Source organism: Xenopus laevis, chromosome 8S, assembly GCF_017654675.1.
Source record: "Xenopus laevis strain J_2021 chromosome 8S, Xenopus_laevis_v10.1, whole genome shotgun sequence".
Taxonomy (NCBI): domain Eukaryota; kingdom Metazoa; phylum Chordata; class Amphibia; order Anura; family Pipidae; genus Xenopus; species Xenopus laevis.
The window spans coordinates 77241206-77261447 of record NC_054386.1 but is presented as its reverse complement, the minus strand read 5'-3'; the positions used below and the strand labels follow the sequence as shown (position 1 = coordinate 77261447).

The window sequence follows — 20242 nt, the reverse complement described above, 5'->3', positions numbered from 1 at the left end:
TCAGGGAAACTGTCCCCAGCAATCCCCAACTGACAGCACCAGCATCTGCCAAATCTGAATAGGCAACTCCTGCAGGGGCATCTGAGTAATAATAAAATGTTACCATTATCAGATCTAGGACTAGAGTTAGTTCTAAGCTAGTTTTATGTGTCCACTGTTTTAATTTAATTGTGCCTAATATTTGATACAGGTGGGGTTTGTTCAAAAAAAGCTCAAATCTGCATGTTCCTTGTTTGAGATATTGCTTGTAATATATATTTACCTGTATTTTAAAAGGAATTGCTTAGTATAAATATTGGGTAAAAAGGCTGTGCAAAATAAAAAATGTTTCTAATATAGTTAGCCAAAAATATAACGTATAAAGGCTGGAGTGACGATGTCTAACATAATAGCCAGAACACTTACTGATTTTCGGCTCTCTTGGTTCACACTCAGGCCCGGACTGACAATCTGTGAGTTCTGGCAAATGCCAGAGGGGCTGCTATAAGCTGCCATAGACAGTCAGTATTTAGTGGGCTGGTGGGGGCTGTTTGGGCCGCTGTGTACCTGAAATGCCAGGGCCTATTTTAATTCTCAGTCCGTACCTGTTTACACTGACTGGTTACCAGGCAGTAACTAATCAGAGACTTGGGGGGGGGCACATGGGTCATAACTGTTGCTTTTGAATCTGAGCTGAATGCTAAGGATCAATTACAAACTCACTGAACAGTTATGTCCCATGTGGCCCCCCTTCAAGTCACTGACTAACTCAGAGTTAGAGAACTGAAAAGCGGGAAGTAGTGTTCTGGCTATTATGTCAGACATCCAGTCACTCCAGCCTTTATATATTACATTTTTGGCTAACTGTATTAAAAACATGTTTTATTTTACACAGTCTATTTAACCAGTTTGTATATTTCACTGAACTGTTGAGGATGGGCAAATCTCACATGGTCTCTTATAACATCACCATTAACATTTTGATTCATGCCAGTTACTCTGCTGTTGCTTGTGGTAAATGCAACTCTAATAGTCAGCTCTAGTCATACAGCGACCACCCCATACCACTAGACTTTGTGTACAAGGGTTTCAATGACATACAGATTTAAAGAAATATCAGCTCAGTAGCATTGAGCATGAGTTTATTAACTTACACTTTTTATTTGTGGCAACATTCAGAATTGGGCATGGTAGCAGCCAGGTCTTTCAGATGAAAGATAAAACGGAAATAAAAAAACAGACAGACGTTTGCAGTTTTTGGTGATATAAGTTATCCTCCAAGTGCTTTAAAATCTAGCAGCTATTACTAATGATATGTAAAATACTTTGACTCAGGCTATAAGTAACTTAAAGGGGTCGGTCACTTTTGGAAACTTTTAGTATGATGTAGAGAAATTTGCAATTGGTTTTAATTTTGTATTACTTGTGGTTTTTGAGCTTTATTTGAGGTTATTTAGCTTTCTACTCAGTTGGCGATTTTAGCAAAGGGTTGCTAGGGTTTAAATTACAACCATGAATAGAAGAGGCCTAAATAGGAGTAATAAAGCAATAACAATACATTTGTAGCCTTGCAGAGTAATAGTTTTTGGCTGCTGGGGTCTTCAGCAGAAGAAGAATGCAAATAATTAAAAAAAAAAAAAAATTAAAATGTTGCTTAGAATTAGCCATTCTACAACATACGAGTAGTTAACTTAAAGGTGAACACCCCTTTAATTTGTTATTTTACAAACGTTACACTTTCGTATACAAATATGGTTTCACCCAGTACAAACATTCTTTGGTAAAAGCCAAAAACAAACTACAGCCATAAGTGGCAGCAAAGGAAAATATAGCCCAATCACATATAAATAGGGTGATATTCCTTATATATTCTTTAAAAGAGACTGTACCATATCAGATACAATCTTACATGGACATTTTGGTTTCTCCATAGACAACCATTGGTGCTCTGCTGCCATTTCTCAGGCAAGGCAGACACTTATTTTCAAAGTCAAACATGAGATGGAATGTCTTTATTTATATTTTGAACAAAAGGTGGGCTTCAATACCAGATCAAGCATTACATATACAGGTATGTACCTATGTGATGGGTGTAGTTTTTATTTCTAAATTACACTGCATATATATCACTCTACAATATAAAATGTAATTCCTCAACCAGGAAGTGTATATTTTTTAGTTGTAATATTGGTGTGTAGGCGCCATCTCAGGTCATTTTGCCTGGCCATGTGCTTTCAGAAAGAGCCAGCACTTTAGGATGGAACTGCTTTCTGGCCGGCTGTTGTTTCGCCTACTCAATGTAACTGAATGTGTCGCATTGGGACCTGGATTTTACTATTGAGTGCTGTTCTTAGATCTACCAGGCAGTTGTTATCCTGTGTCAGGGAGCTGCTATCTGGTTTCCTTCCCATTGTTCTGTTGTTTGGCTGCTGGGAGGGGGGGGGGAGGTAGGGGGTGATATCACTCCAACTTGCAGAACAGCAGTAAAGAGTGACTGACGTTTATCAAAGCACAAGTCACATAACTGGGGCAGCTGGGAAACTGACAATATGTCTAGCCCCATGTCAGATTTCAAAATAAATATAATAAAATCAGTTTGCTCTTTTGAAAAACAGATTGCAGTGCAGAATTCTGTTGTAGCAGCACTATTAACTGATGCGTTTTGAAAAAAAAATCTTTTTTTCCCGATGACAGTATCCCTTTAACTCATCTGTTGCTGAGCTAAACAGTGACCACTACTGATAAGGACTGAACTATAAGAAGGATATCAGAAACAACATGTGTTTTAAAGAATTCCTACAATTTAATAACAAGAAATAGTCTAACGTCGTAATCATCTTGCTCCCGTATACCTTTATCACACGAGCAGCTCCAGAACTAAAAACCATTTATTTATATAACCATATATATATATATATATATATATATATATAAAAATAAATTATGCACATTTAAAAAAAAAAAACAAGCCTACAGGAAGTTTCCCAACATATAGTCTATATCAGAACAGTGTACTGACACAGAATCTCTCCAGGTATGTTCAAGTAGAAGAGCCCACTGGAACCAGCAAGCATAGGACTTGTAAAGGAACATTTTTCTGCATAAAAAACAGTAGGATTCTGTTGAATCAGCAGAACAATTCTAAGACATATTAATACCCCATCTAATTCACTGATGCATTTCATTTGAATTCTTATACTTTTGATTCAAACCACATGCAGATTGCTTTTCATTCCAGTTGCAAAGGGCCCTTTAATAGACACACCCCAATATATAAAAGAATTCCAACTAGGATGCAGTTAAGAGAAAATCACTACAGAAAAACATCAGACAGGCAGAAGCCTAGCGGATGTGGGTCATATTCCTTTTCATCTGCTGTTTTTGCCTTTTGCATAAATAAACATTCCATTACAAGTCCCCAGATATGTAGGGGTTACTTACTAAACTCCAAATGCCAAAAATCCATTTTTTTGTATAAAATCCAAATTGTTTGTGAAAAATAAAATGAATTTTTCGGTATTTATTATACCCAGAGGATTGAAAAAGTCAGAATTCGAAAATCTGGCATTGCTGAAATTGCAAATAAGTCAATGGGAGAAGTCCCTAAGATTTCTTGATCAGCGCTGGGTTTCGTGCAATAATCGTGGTAAAAATCAGGGGGAAAAAATTGGTTTCGGGTGGAAATTTGTACGATTACTTTTTTTTTCCCCCCGCCAACAAAATTTTCAAGAAAGTGTATTGATAAATACGGTGAAAAAAACCTATGCGGATTTGGTTGGAGTTTTTTTACAGAAAATATTGAGTGACTTTGATGAATGGGCCTCTAGATGTGACCCAAACCATGTACTGTGCTGCATTGTCCTTTGGGCTTCTACTTAGAAGGACATTAACATGCTACATTCTGATATAACAGTTCTAATGCCTAGAAACACAGTATATTCTACTTATGAAACTTAAAAGTCTAGAAATCTATTGCCAAACTTGCAGAGAAAGCTGTATTTTTTTCATGTAGGAAGAGGTCTGAAATACAAAGCAAACAGGTTTTTGGGGGGGGGGCAGCAAATCCATTATATACTTTAAAAACTGGCAAATGAACACTTCCACAGCTTCTGTCTATGTTTTGTATCTTTCTTTACCGTCTTCACTTATCACACAGATATGCTGAAAGTGGGAAAAAAAAGAAAAATAATTTACATAATTGTACCCAGTTCGGCTTGATTTTCCCCAAAATCTGAAATGCAGAATACAGAGAAACCACAATTTTACAGTGCCTTTTTATAAATAGAATTTCAATGGCTGCATTTCTACCCCCCCCCCCTCCTAGGGGCAGATTAATCAAAGGTCAAGGTAAAAATATTAATATAGGATCCTGCTTTTATCCACAGGCCAAGGATAAATAGGCTAAATAATCTAAACCTAATTTGCATATTCTAATTTGAGCACAAATAACTGCATAATCTCTTGTTCACCTTTAAAGGGGAAGTAAAGTCTAAAATAGAATACGGCAAGAAATGTTGTATTTTGTGTACTAAACATAAACATGAATTTACTGCACCACAAGCCTAATCAAACAAATGATTTATGCTTTCAAAGTTGGCTACAGGGGGTCACCATCTTGTAACTTTGTTAAAATTCTTTGCAAGACCAAGACTGTGCACATGCTCAGTGTGGTCTGGGCTGCTTAGGGATCATCATAAACTATCAAAACAGCACAAGTCAAATAATATCTGACAGAAGCCGATACAGCAAGACTTATTAATAATCAAAATATAGAGACTGCACTGGGCCCTGTGTTGTCGTGTAATCTAATGTGGATTTTATAGTTGTTGTATTGTTTAATATAAACTTTCTCCAACTCTGCAGAACCAGTGTCTGCAGCAAAATAATTCTCCAAATAGAATCCCAGTTTATCTGTTTAAATCTGGCTCCATGATCTTTGTCCCTGCAGCTGGAGTTGGAAACAGTAAAGGGGATGTAAAGGCAAAAATAAAATCCAATACAAATCTCTACATACTCGCCGACTGCTCTACAGGGAAACAAACAAAGCTGCTTGAGTTCTGTATGGCTGGGAAGTAAGGCAGCAGCTATTCATAAGTATGATTGTTTCCCTACCCAGCAGTTAGGGACCGTCTGACAATTCCTACCACAGCAGTAAATGAAGGGAGAATTTCACTGCATACAGTCAGGTTTCTTATAAAAACTGTACACATTTTTTAAAGTAATAGATTTATTTTTCATTAAAGAAAGTAAAATTGGGATTTTATTTTTTGTCTTTACATGCCCTTTAAATTAACTTCTAGTATGATGTAGAGAGTGATATTCTGAGACAATTTTAGCATTTGGTTTTCATTTTTTATTATTTGTGGATTTTAAGTTATTTATCTTGCAGTTTCAGCAGTCTGGATGCTAGGGTCCAAATTACCCTAGCAACAATGCACTCATTTGAACAAGAGACTGGAATATGAATAGGAGAGGCTTGAATAGAAAGAGTAATAAAAAGTAGCAATAAAAATAAATTGTAGCCTTACAGAGCATTTGTTTATTAGATGGGGTCAGTGACCCCCATTTGAAAGCTGGAAAGAATCAGAAGTCAGGGGCATATAATTCAAAAACTGTAAAAAAAGAAATAATGAAGACCAATATAAAAGTTGCTTAGAACTGGCCATTCTATAACATACTAAACGTTAACTTTAACTATTGTCCAGCAATTGGAAGTCATATGACATTAGTATTCAGTTCAAAATCCCAGCAGTGTTTTCCAACAAGCTCATGTAATTACAATGTGAATATGATATAATCACTTACGTTCAAGTCTCTAAAGTACTCGTTGTAGTCTAATGCGTAACCAACAACAAATTTGTCAGGCACCTCAAATCCAACAACTAGACAAAGAAAAAAATGACAAAGTAAATAATGCACAGTTGTCCTTGTAGATAACAATTACCATCAAACATTTGGGGGCAGATTTATCAAAGGTCGAGGTGAATTATCGAATGAAAACAATTAGAATTTTGAGCTATTTTTTGTGTACTTCAACTAGGGAATAGTCCAAATTCGATAAGCATTTGAAAAAAATTCAAATATCGAAATCATGTACTGTCTCTTTAAAAATTCGACTTCGACCATTCGCCATCTAAAACCTACCAAATTGCTGTTTTAGCCTATGGGAGACCTCCTAGAACTTATTTGGAGTTTTGAAAAATCTAAGTTTTTTTTGGTAAAAACTTCGAATCAGATGCGCTATTCCTTTGATTTGTACTATTCGAATTCGGCCGAATTTGGACCTATTCGATCGAAAACAAACCTATTCAACAAAAAAAAAAAACGACTTAATTTTGGTTGGTCTTTACAAACTCGAATTTCGACGTTTTTTTTAAATTCGAAATTCGACCCTTGATAAATAAGCCCCATAGAGGCACATTTATCAAGGGTCGAATTTCGAATTCATGCAAGCTTTTGACAACTCCCATGAACTTAAAATTCGACCAATCTAAATGTATTAATAAAATCGAATTTTTAAAAGTAGGGTGAATAGAATCGACCCGAAAACTCGAATTTATATTTAATAAAACTCGACTGTCAGGAAGGCTGCAAACAACTCAAAATTGATCCCTGGACGTCTCCCATTATTTAAACAATTCTCAATTTGACAGGTTTTAGGTTGCGAATAGTCTAATTTGAGTTCTTAAAGGGCCAGAGTATGATAAATCTCGAAAATCAAAATTTTTAAATAAAACTCAAATCGAATTTGAATAACTCCCTAGTCATATTTGACAGTTTGGCCCTAACAACTCGAAAATTTGAATTTCGAATTTTTAATTCGACCCTGGATAAATCTGCCCCATAAAGTGGGAGCACGTGTTTTTTAAATATTTTTTTTTTTTTTTAAATAGTAAAAATGCAACTCTGTTAAACTACTTACAGTCTGGCCTGTATCCCACACTTCGTGGAGTTCTTTTTACAAGCAAGCTGGTAGAAAAGATAAATCTCAGATATGGCATCATGTATATTACAGAAATGATTCATTATTTTCTACATTCCTGCCTCTGACTCCTGAAACAATGTAGCAGTAGCCGGACGACAATGGACTTCTGCTACATTTTTTCATTATTATTATGTCAGAACCAGAGGACAGAAAGGGATCAAATATTGTTATCAACTGGAATTAGAATTACCAAGGAATATTAACCTGTACTGAAAAGTTGCATGCAATTAAAGGAGAAGGAAAGCTACCGAAGCCAATAGATTAGCCACAATAGTGCAAGCTATAACACTATATTTATTCTGCTGAATGCTTTACCATACCTGAGTAAACAGCTCTAGAAGCTCTTTGTTTGTTTAGGATAGCAGCTGCCATATTAGCTTGGTGTGACATCACTTCCTGCCTAAGTCTCTCCCTGCTCACTCATAGCTCTGTACTCAGATTACAGCAGGGAAGAGAGGGGGAGGGGAGCAAACTGAGCATGCTCAAGCCCTAGCCCTGGAGGTGTATGCTGAAAACAGGAAGTCTGATACAGAAGCCCATGTTTACACAATAGAAGAGAAGAAATTCAGTGTTTCTTTTGACAGAGGACTCAGAGCAGCATTACTTTGAGGGTTTACTGGTGTATTTATATAGACCTTTCTGATAAATCTTACTTAATTTTAGCCTTTCCTTCTCCTTTAACATTGTATTTCACTGAAATATCATCTCCCATGGGGGGTGAAGTGTCCGACAATTCCTGCTTCTTCACATTCTGTGCAACTGCCACACATAACATATAACATGTGCCAATCATGTGTAATTGTGTGTGCTGCCATGAGAGACTGAAGGAAAGTGAAATTACAGGTTGACACAATACTAATACTAAAGCCATATTCTTCACCCCTCCCATTCAGATTGTTTTTAGGAAATTCTAACAACAAAGGAAGGCAATGATATGGGGCACAACAAGGTTCTTTGCTGTATTTAAATAAAGCGGATTAAATTCAACCTCACCTGGCAACTTTAACCATTTTTGGGTTGTACTTCTTGAGCATAGCAAGCAAAGTCTTCATTGTTTTTCCTGTATCAATTATATCCTAAGGAGAAAAAAAAATATCCTGTCTTCCTCACTCTGTGTGCAAAATACAGTACATTAACTAACAAAGTTACAAGATGACAGGGGGCTGTCATCTTGTAACTTTGTTAAACATCTTTGCCTGACCCTGCACATGCTCAGTGTGGTCTGGGCTGCTTAGGGATCATCATAAACAAAGCTGCTTGAATTCTGCATGGCTGGTAAGTAAGGCGGGGGTTCCCCTGCTGTTCATAAGTATGGTTGTTTCCCTGCTCAGCAGTTAGGGACCATCTGACAATTCCTATCCACAGCAGTAAATGAAGGGAGAATTTCACTGTATACAGTCAGGTTTCTTATCAAAACGGTGCACATTTTTTAATTAAAGTATATTGGAGATAGGTTTCTTTTTCATTAAAGGGATACTGTCATGGGAATTTTTTTTTTTTCCCCAAAATGAATCAGTTAATAGTGCTGCTCCAGCAGAATTCTGCACTGAAATTCTCAAAAGTGCAAACAGATTTCTTTATATTCAGTTTTGAAATCTGACATGGGGCTAGACATATTGTCAATTTCCCAGCTGCCCCAAGTCATGTGACTTGTGCTCTGATAAACTTCAATCACTCTTTACTGCTGTACTGCAAGTTGGAGTGATATCACCCCCCCCCCAGCAGCCAAACAAAAGAACAATGGGAAAGTAACGAGATAGCAGCTCCCTAACACAAGATAACAGCTGCCTGGTAGATATAAGAACAACACTCAATAGTAAAAACCCATGTCCCACTGAGACTCCTTCAGTTACATTGAGAAGGAAAAACAGCAGCCTGCCAGAAAGCATTTCTCTCCTAAAGTGCAGGCACAAGTCACATGACCAGGGACAGCTGGGAAATTGACAAAATGTCTAGCCCCATGTCAGATTTCAAAATTGAATATAAAAAAATCAGTTTGCTCTTTTGAGAAATGGATTTCAGTGCAGAATTCTGCTGGAGCAGCACTATTAACTGATGCGTTTTTTAAAAAAAACATGTTTTCCGATGACAGGATCCCTTTAAAGAAAGTAAAAATTGGGTTTTATTTTTTTGCCTTTCCTTGTCCTTTAAGGGTCTGGCCACACGAGCAGATCGGAGATATTAGTCGCCCCAGAAACAAATCTCCTCCTCTTCGGGGATATTGTCGACAATCTCTCCGAACTGCCTGCTCTCTGCCGGCTAAAATGAAAATCGCCTGGGGGAAGGCACAGGCGGCGCTTTGTTTTCCAAAGTCGTCCGAAGATTCCTCGTGAGGCAACAATAGTTCTTATCAAATACTAAATATAACTGAAAATTGGAATGTGACCACCACAATGAGCAAAACGCCACATTCCTGAGGAATAAATATTGGGATTTATCATTGTTTTTTTAGCATCAGATATGGACTGATATTTGTAATACTTCTGTACACAATGTACATACTACAAAGGTCACTGTAATGTGTTAAATACTGGTCAATACACGTGCAAATATACTCACCTCAACAATCAAAACATTCTATTAACAAAACAAAAAAAAACAAACAAAAAATTAGTTATCTGATAATATATTCACAAATACAACTGGCGCATTGTTTTGTTTGTTATATATATATATATATATACACACAAATGAAAAAAGCTGTTACACACAACAGGGTCTCTTGCAAGGAAGTTTCCACACTTTATTTAACCAAATCAGTATCTTGATAAAGACTCCTGTGAGGATTAAAACGTCGATTGGTTAAATGAATGAAGTGTGGGAACTTCTTTGCAAGACCCTGTTATGTGCAACAGATTTTTTAAATTTATATTTACATATTCTGTTAGCACCAGGGCAGTTTCCCCATTAAGTGCATAAGGGCTCTTACACACGGCCGTTCCGACCTGCGCTCCCCTGCGTTCCGTTTGTTGGCGTTCAGCCGCAGGGGAGCGCAGGAATAGACGCAAGTAATGATTTGAAATGGGGCTGTACTCACTCAGGCGCGTGTAGGCGCCGAACGCAGGTTCAGACGCAACATGCTGCATTTTTCCTGCGTTCGGCGCCTACAAGCGCCTGAGTGAGTACAGCCCCATTTCAAATCATTACTTGCGTCTATTCCTGCGCTCCCCTGCGGCTGAACGCCAACAAACGGAACGCAGGGGAGCGCAGGTCGGAACGGCCGTGTGTAAGAGCCCTTAGGCATCCAATGCTTTCATACATATATACAACAAAATGTATCTAAACCCGCACACCCTGGCCTTCATTTTACTATAAGCCCGGTGCCCCCTCCTTATCCAATAGGTAGAAAAATTCACTGGCTCTTGTGGCAGATACAAGCAGGGTCAATCCCTTGCAAGTTAGTGAAAAAAAGCAAAAAAAAAAAAAAGGTAACACCCCTTTGTCAAGCATTGTTGCCCTGAAATGTTGCTTTTTTCAATAATAAATTGCAAGGGCTTGACCCTTCTTGTATCTGCCACATGTGCCAGTGAATATTTCTTCATCATATACACACACACATAAATATATATACATTTTCTGCTTGGACTAACTGATTGTATATATGGAAACAATTCTTTTTGTTTTAAATACAAATAGAAATGATGTAATTATTTGCTTTTATTGGCCAGTATGGAGAGAAATGTCATGTACAACATCATTAACACAGAGAATAGTATCAACTCCAGCACAAATCACCTGCATGATACTGGTTGTAAGCAGAGCCGGACTGATACTTTGTAGTCAGTCCCAGTAGGAGAATGCCAACAGAGATCTGTGTATTTCTTACAAGAAAACGAAAAACTACTATGTCATTTGTTTTGCTAAATGTTCCCAATAACTGATACAAAGAGCATACTACCTTGCCTGTCAAGGTGGAGAGGTCGTCCCCTCCAATAACCTTGATGTCTCCCGTTGATTGATCATTCTGCCAATAAAAATAAATCAATATTGATACCCAAGTGTGCCAGTCAAAATAGCAGAAACGAGATTAGATAAAAATAACATATTGTAAAAAGCAGAGACTAATTGACATTATTTGCATTCTTTCCTATTAAACCATCATTTTATACTTGGCTACACATTTGCATAAAATCAATAAACCATTTTATAGCTCTGTTACCAAGACATACAACAGCATTAACATGGCATAGTTTGGTGCTTTTCTACACCCCCCCCCCCTCCAATATTTTACTAATCTTTCTACTAGACCACAAATACAGGGATAGCATGATGTATTTATAATTATATTCATTTATTTAGCACTAATTCACTTTTATTGCATCACTCTTGACATCATAGCACTATCTTAGTAGCATCATAGCACCTATTTTGAATAAGTTTCATGTGATTTTATGTTACATTAATATTAATTGTATATTACATGCAGTAAGGGTTAATATAACGTCACCATCACTCAATGGGAGGAGGGAATATAATATGATTGCACACGTGTATAGGTACCTCAAGAAAGTTCCCAGATAGGGACCACTTTTTTGGTTGTGCATACATGTTCACATAATACAAAAATTCTTTTAAATGCTGGTTGTTTTTTCTATATTTTTCCATGCACCAAGGCAGTTTAAAAAGAAATCAGTTGCTGTCCACCCCCCATATGTAATAAAAGGCACTAAGTTTTGCCCAAGGAGCAGTAACCCATAGCAACCAATCAGTAGGGCGCATATACTGATCCATCAGTTTAAAAGCAAACATCTTATTGGTTGCTATGAGTTAACTTAGTTCCTTTAATTACATATAAGGGAAGGACAGTACCCATGGAAACATAATGCAGGACGGTCATTGTCAACGAAGTAATAAAGTCAGTACACAACAAAGATAATTAGACATTGCATGTACTGAAATGCCCTTGTGACTTCTATACCCTTGAGGAGTAACAACAGCATTAAAGCTCTTTCCTGATGGATGCCTTTGATCTTGCCAAAAAAGATGTGGCACAGCACACAAATTCTGTTTAAAGGGGTGGTTATCTTTTAGTATGTTATAGAATGGCCAATTGTAAGCAACTTTTTATTGGTCTTCACTAATTATTTATTATAGTTTAATTATTTGCCTTTTTCGTCTGACTCCTTCCAGCTTTCAAATGTGGGTCACTGACCCCATCTAAAAAACAAATGCTCTGTAAAGGTACTATTACTGCTTTTTATTACTCGACTTTCTATTTAGTCCATCTCTTATTCATATTCCAGTCTCGTATTTAAAGCGGTGCATGGTTGCTCGGGTAATTTGCACCATAGCAACCAGATTGCTGAATTTCCAAACTGGAGAGCTGCTGAATTAAAAGCTAAATAACTCAAAAACCACGACGAATACAAAATGAAAACCAATTGCAAATTGTCTCAGAATATCACTCTCTACATCATTGTTAATTCAAAGGTGAACAACCCCTTCAAACTGGTTCTTACTACTGCAGAGTTTCCTCACTGACCCCCTTGTCCACCTATGAACACATTGCATAAATTAATGTATGAATTACCTGTGCTATTTAATGCTCTGAAACACACAATAGTTACAGCCATAGGGATCCCTACACAAACCAGTATGAAAATGTAGAGTGGATAAATAATCAAGCCCTGTAGATACAATAAGAATGTTGTATCTGATATACTCACACAGTAACTTTTCAGTCTGATAAAATCTACGGTCATAGGGATAGACTTGTCACTGTTACGATTAAGTGCTTTAATGTAGTCAAGTAGATCAGCGAAGAATTTATAGCCACCCTTCAGCACACACAATGCTACAATGTGGTGTCCTCCCATGTCTTTCATTATATCTCGGGCCAGCCTTTCAGTCCTGTTTTGGAAAAAAAACTGAATTTAGCAAAATTTCCAACATATGTTAACATTCTACACATAAAAAAAATGAACCTCAAGCTTATTTCAGTTTGCTGGAACCCTTGTTATCTCCCTACAGGCTGGTGACCTCCTTGGGTCAAAAAGAGACCCCTTTTACTTTTAAAGGAAAACTAAACCCTTGACCCCTCCACCCTTCTCCATTGCCGCCCCCAAGTTATTTATTCTTTTTAGAAGTCTCCCTTTTGCTGCCCTGCTAAATGCCCTAAAATGAATAAATATTGTGGGCAGGGAGCTTGGGGGGGGGGGCAGTGAAGTGAGTAGTGGAGGGGGTCAAGGCATTTCTCATTTAAACATAGCCTGTTCATATCTGGAAAGCCTTATAAATGTGAACTGTCAATTAGTTTCAGCATATAATATGTATTTGTAATAGTTTGTGTGTGCTGAAAAAAGGTGTATAGAGGAGTATACTTATAATTGTTCAAAAAATTTCCCTCCTCTACTTATAAACTTCTGCTTAGCGGGAGGGAGTTCCCAATGCAAGCAGCCATTGTGGCATGGAGACTTTGTGGCACAGTTTTCACTCATTTGAAGTCACATAATAAGCACACCGGGAGAAGCACTCATTATGTGCCCAATACAATGTGGCCGCTCACAGGGGGTATCAGCCGAAGCACTGCTCTGGACGCCCCCGTCCAAGCGACCGCAGGTATTAAGCCCTAGCCTACAGCAAACCCTAGGGTTATGGGACCAGAATGCTACATTATACAAACTGGTCTCTCCCCATACCCCGGTTGCTCCAATAGTTCGCAACCCATCTTTCCTTCCTGGGTTACAGGCCCGCTCGTTTAGCTGGTGGTCCGCGAATCGGTTGCTTAGAGTTTATAACATTCTCACAGTCAGAGGCCCCTTTTTAATGTCTTATTTAAAAGAGAACTATGATATCCCCGACTCTGAGATCTTTAGGGCTACCCAACTTCTACACTGGGCACAGCAATGTTGGTCTCTGAGGGATCCCGAAGCACCCACTCAGACCTACTTTGAGAGGTGGTGCACCAATCCTTCTTTCACCCCTAAGGCTGTCTCTCTACTGTACCGTAATATGATCTCTCCAGCTAATCTCACAGATCTAAATATATCAAAGCTTGGCACAAAGAATTGGAGATTACCTTAGCAGAAGGAGCAACCTCAAACATAGTTCTAGGAATACCTACTTTTTCTATTCCCTGGTTACTTACTGTTGTGCCTTCATTACATCTTTGATGTTTCGGCTGCGTTCACTGGCCGTCCGAATATACACGTTCACCCCTCTATTATGTTCTATTCAAATTCTATGGGGCCATGTCCCAATTTCTTTATGTTGACTACTGCCAGCACGATGTATTTGTACAGAGAGGGGTTCCATTGTGTAACTGATTAATACTTTCATACCTCGGTTGTACTTTCATTGATGTAATTCAATACGACATGTCATGTTCCGTATATGCTATTTTTCTGGAAATTTCCATAAATAAAGACATTTAAAAAAAAGAAATAAAAACAAACTTCTGTCTCCCCAACCAGAGTGCAGGCTATATTAAACTGCACCTCTGGTGGGGAGAAACAATTTGGGGGTGACAGGTCCCATTTAAGCACAATCAAAGCAAATCACTGGTCCAAGCCCTCTATAAATTAGCTGTTCTTTACCAAAAAGCCTAAGGCTGATTCCAGGTTAGGCTAGAAAATGGAATGGTGAAATATGCAGGCCGAGATTAGGAGACTAATACCCGCATGATCGGGCTGATTCTCAGTCTGCTTATTGCAGCACCATCTGGCTGAAAATCTGGCACTATCTGGCATTAGTCTAATTGGTTGTAGCTGGGGGGGAGGGGGAAGAGGCTCTCAGTGGCCTGGAAATGTGTTTTTATTGCATAGTATGTTCAACATAAACCCTATTCACTGAACCAAAGCTGAAAAAGAATTTATCAGTACACTACAGATGTGTTCATTTTTCTCATCTATACCTTAAAGGAAAACTATACCGCTCAAACAATGTAGGTCTCTATAAAAGCTATTGCATAAAACAGCTCATATGTAAAACCCTGCTTCATGTAAATAAACCATTTTCATAATAATATACTTTTCTAGTAGTATGTGCCATTGGGTAATCATGAATAGAAAAAATAAGGGCCGTCCCCTGGGATCATAGAATTCACTGTGCACACAAACATGCCAAACAAACCATACTTGTTAGGTCACATGAGCCAATTAATCTGTTGCTCAAGTATTCATGGGGGTATAGTTCTATACCCTAGAACAATGTAGGTCTCTATGAAAAGATATCACATTAAAACAGCTCATGTAAATAAACCATTTTCATAATAATATACTTTTTTAAGTAGTAAGTGCCATTGGGTAATCATAAATAGAAAATTGTCATTTTAAGAAACAAACCAAGGACACATATACATGTTAGGTCACATGTGCCAACATTTTGTCTTTTGCTTCCACACTTCTTCCTGTTACAGTTAGAGCTGCAGTATTTCTGGTCAGGTGATCTCTGAGGCAGCACAGAGAATATAACAAAATGGTGGCTCAAGGGAAAAAAATCTAAAAGGGCAATATTTATTGATATTTGTATTCCAGTTTGGGCAGATTCTTTAATAGACCACTTTATATGATCAAAAGTACAGGTATGTTATCCAGAATGCTCAGGACCTGGGGTTTTCCTGATAACGGTTCTTTCCGTAATTTGGATCTTTGTACCTTAAATCTACTAGAAAATCATGTAAAAATTAAATAATCCCAATAGGTTGGTTTTGTTTTCAATAAGGATTGATTATATCTTAGTTTGGATTAAGTACAATGTACTGTTTAATTATAACAGAGAAAAAGGAAATCACTTTTTAAAATTCGGATTATTTACTGTAGATAAAATGGAGTATATGGGAGACAGCCTTTCCGTAATTCAGGGCTTTCTGGATAACGGGTTTCCAGATAACAGATCCCATACCTGTATCTGTTGGTTAAGTATTTATTTTGGGGGTATTGGTTTTCTTTAACCAGTAATGTGCGGCTAGGCCTGGAAGTGGGTTTACCCGTTAGATGAACAGGAAAATTTCACAAAATACAGAGAGAGCTGGGAAGTTGTGAAATTCTTCTCCCAAGGACACAGACAGTTTCAAGAAAGTGTTTCAGAAATGTTACAGTAACTCAGGCCACTACAGGTCACATGATTTCAATACTCCATGACAGTCTCTGAATACAGTAGAACCCCCATTTTATGTATTTCAGGGGACCAGAAAAAAATGGTGTAAAATCCAGGAAAATGTAAAATCAGGGAAATTATGCATAATATAGGTGGGACCATAAAATAACAATGTAAGGGAAAACAAAATCAGGGGATGTAAAATTTTGGTTCCACAGTATGTACTTTGTACTGCAGCTGATTAGATGCTATAAAAACGGTGTGTTCTTTAAAATGTAAATGCATTCCAGTTTAACCAACCTGTCCATTATAAGCCCATGTGGAATGTAAACTTTCTCCAGGCTGGCGGCGTAGTGTTTAGGAATGCAGAATAAGTCAAGATCATACCCCTGTTCATCATCCTGAATCTGGAAGGTAAAGGCAGAGTAAACTTGAATAAACCAACTTTCACCAGTTAAACACGCTTCACAATAACCACATTCACAGGTAAATCAACAATCTGGAACTTAAAAAAAAAAAAAAAATAGAAGAGCTGATGAAACACAAAGCGCTAAGCTAAATCAAATATACAAGAAGTGTCAGGGGCTTAGGTTCTACAGACTGACAACTGGATCTTCCTATCTGCACATGATGGGAGTTTAAAGTAATGCAGTGTCGAAACAGTGCCTGGTGTGTAGCACAGCCCACAAACTTACATGACAGCTAGTTTAGCACCAGTATTTCATATCAGTATTTCCCCGGCATTTCAAAGGTACCTAAATTGACCGGCAAAACACTGGGACCTGTTGATGCTGGACTGTATCTCTTTAAAATGAAAGGGACACTACACTAATCAACCACACTTCACTCATTTGTGTAACATATTAAATAAATATGAAAATTCTCCTTAGCTCTTCCGGCAGCTGCATTATGGATCCTTAAAGAAACAGTGACACGAGAAATTAAAGTATTTTAAATGAATGACAATATAATATAATGTTACCCTGCACTGGTAAAACTGGTGTTTTGCTTTAGGAACACAAATATAGTTTATATAATCAAGCTGCTGTGTAGCCATGGGGGCAGCCATTCAATTAATTTTTTTGTGTTATGGTTTCTTTAACCATTTTTACCCATGAGCCACATTCAAATGTAAAAAGAGTTGAGGAGCAACACGAGCATGGAAATATCCCCGGGGTGCCAAATAAGGGCTGTGATAAATATCTATTTGGACCAGGCCCAGACTGGCAATCTGTGGGTTCTGGCAAATGCCAGAGGGGCTGCTATAAGTTGCCTTGGAAAGTCACTATTTAGTGGGCTGGTGGGCCTCTGTGTGGGCTGATTGGGCCTCTGTGTACCTGAAATGCCAGGGCCTATTTTAATTCTCAGTCCAGACCTGATTTGGACTGGCAGCCTACAGGAGGCTCTGTTTGGGAGTACATCTGGTTTTTATGAAACCAAAAATTGCATCCAAGCCTCGAATTCAGAAAGATGTCCCTGCTTTAAGGCCACTGAGAGCAACATCTTGCTCGCTAGCCACTGGTTATTGATCACTGAGCTACATCAATATTCAAAATAATCCGCTAATGAGAATCCCACCTGACCAGTGTAAAATCTGGCTCCACATTCTTTGCTCCTGCAGCTAGAATTAAAAGCCTTTATCCCCACGGCTGATTAAGTGTAATGTAATTAGGTGAAAATGCATAATAATCCCTGTATAGGACTTTATCACTGTGTTTTATGTCTCTTTAAATAATAAAATTTGTCTCTTTAAATAAAAACTTACATGGCATCATCTGAATTTTTGGCTTTAGTATTAGTTTGCACAAAGCTCAGATCTACTTCTTAGTCCTTTAATGAGTGGTTGTAATGGTTGATGGTAACCAGGAAAAAGGGGTCTTTTTGTTACCACTTGCAAGTTAGGGCTCTGAGACAAAAAAATAAATTCTTACTTTGGGTCAAATATTAGGCTCTGGTGGCAGAGAGTATTGTAAGTAACCACCAAGTTGAGCATGTAGAAGCTGTAACCAGGGAAATAAAATGTTAGCAAAGAAACAATGCGGAAAAATAACACATAAGGGCACATATACTGTACATAATTACACATATACATAAGGGCACATATACATAAGGGCACATATACTGTACATAATTACACATATACATAAGGGCACATATACATAAGGGCACATATACATAAGGGCACATATACTGTACATAAGGGCACATATACTGTACATAATGGCACATATACATAAGGGCACATATACTGTACATAATGGCACATATACATAAGGGCACATATACTGTACATAATGGCACATATACTGTACATAATTACACATATACATAATGGCACATATACTGTACATAATTACACATATACATAATGGCACATATACTGTACATAATGGCACATATACATAAGGGCACATATACTGTACATAATTACACATATACATAAGGGCACATATACTGTACATAATGGCACATATACTGTACATAATTACACATATACATAAGGGCACATATACTGTACATAATGGCACATCTACATAAGGGCACATATACTGTACATAATGGCACATATACATAAGGGCACATATACACAAGGGCACATAAACTGTACATAATTACACACATACATAAGGGAACTGACAGGGGTAGAGGAGAAGCTACAGGAGAAGCCATGCTTCATAGGGCAGAAATGCACCACAGCCAATAGGCAGAACAGGCGCGTGTCTCACGTGATCAGAGAAGCAGGGCTATTAACCCTTGATCTGCCCGGGGGCTAAGCCGCTGCAGTGTCTTCCTTTCCAACACGTCCTGCGGCATTAGCCTCCGGCTACCAGATTATAGCGGACATGCGTAGCCTTCCGAGCTACAGTCTCCTCACAAACCTCATTGCCTCCCTTGCAGGCTTGCTCGGGGCACAGTATTTGGACAAAGTGAGGAGAAGCGCGCTTAGTTTCTGGTTGCCATGGAGTCATTGTCACTCACAGCCAAAGCATCCTGTCCCCATGTCACCTACACTACTAGCTAGAACTGTGCCTTACCGGCCTCCTTACTCACCACAATACAGGGGCTCGCCATGTCTGGAGCCTGTGTCCGACGTACGACCAGTCTTCCCCCGTCCCCGGCAGCACCGCAACCTGCAGCTCACGCACGTGGTGTAGGGACGCGAGGTGGAGCCTGATCACTAATCTCACTGCTCCGCGGGACATTGGCACACGAGAACTTCCTGTAGCATCACCAGCGGACTCACGACTACATCAAGTTCCTCCAAAAAAATAAATACAATTCTGTCTCAACGATTTCAATGTTTTAAAGATGATGTGTGGTGTGGCTACAACTGAAAGAAGTGACTGCCAGTCAATTGCCTCTTATCCACAATCCATAGGCAAATGATTCTGCTGCACTTTGGGATATTCCTGAACCCCTCCAGGAAGATTGAGTCCTATTTATTATATGGCTGTCTGTATCTGGCTCACAGGACCCCTTTAATAACGATGGCATTACCATTTCACAAAGGTGGGAAAAAGCAGTTATCCGGTATGGGATCTGTTATCTGGAAACCCATTATCCAGAAATCTCCAAATTACAGAAAGGCTGTCTCCCATAGACTCCATTTTATCCAAACAATCCTTTTTCTCTGTAATAATAAAAAAGTAGCTTATACTTGATCCCAACAAAGATATAATTAATCCTTATTGGAAGCAAAACCAGCCTATTGGGTTTATTTAATGTTTACATGATTTTCTAGTAGACAAAGTATAAAGGTCCAAATTACGGAAAGATCCGTCATCTGGAAAACCCCAGGTTCCGAGCATTCTGGATAACCGGTCCCATACCTGTACATACACCAATAAATAGCAGCAACTCAGAATGATGTAATGACATTTACTGAATCTCCAACAGGTCTGCATTTATTACCTGACTGAAAAATGAATGGGCTAATGTAATTCAAAGTAAATGTTTTCCTGGAAGCCTAGTAACCCATAGCAACCAATCAACAGGTAACACCTTTTATTACATATTTTTAATATAAGCATTTTTCAGTGTTTTTTGTACCTGAAGGATAAACCACAAGGCAAAATGGAAACTATACCCCCAAAATGAACACTAAAGCAATAGATAGTTTATATCATATTACGTGGCATATTAAAGAATCTTACCAAACTGGAATATATGTTTTAAGTAAATCTTGCCCTTTTACATCTCTTGAGCCACCATTTCGTGATGGTCTGTGTGCTGCCTCAGAGA

General features: G+C 38.2%; 1 protein-coding gene across 2 annotated transcripts; it reads right to left on the bottom strand.

Annotated features, from left to right (window-relative positions):
* Positions 1-2760: 2760 nt before the first annotated feature.
* LOC108700178 (hypoxanthine-guanine phosphoribosyltransferase) lies at positions 2761-19221 on the bottom strand. 2 transcript variants are annotated; one of them, XM_018233123.2, is made up of 9 exons: positions 19052-19221; positions 16301-16407; positions 12631-12814; positions 10863-10928; positions 9524-9541; positions 7958-8040; positions 6902-6948; positions 5785-5861; positions 2761-4140 (listed from the first exon to the last, which is right to left on the bottom strand). In XM_018233123.2, exons 1-9 carry the CDS (start codon positions 19070-19072, stop codon positions 4093-4095), a joined length of 651 nt encoding a protein of 216 aa, XP_018088612.1. In that variant the 5' UTR covers positions 19073-19221; the 3' UTR covers positions 2761-4092. The 2 variants fall into 2 exon arrangements, with proteins under 2 accessions (XP_018088612.1, XP_018088613.1); XM_018233124.2 differs by lacking the exon at positions 9524-9541.
* Positions 19222-20242: the final 1021 nt, after the last annotated feature.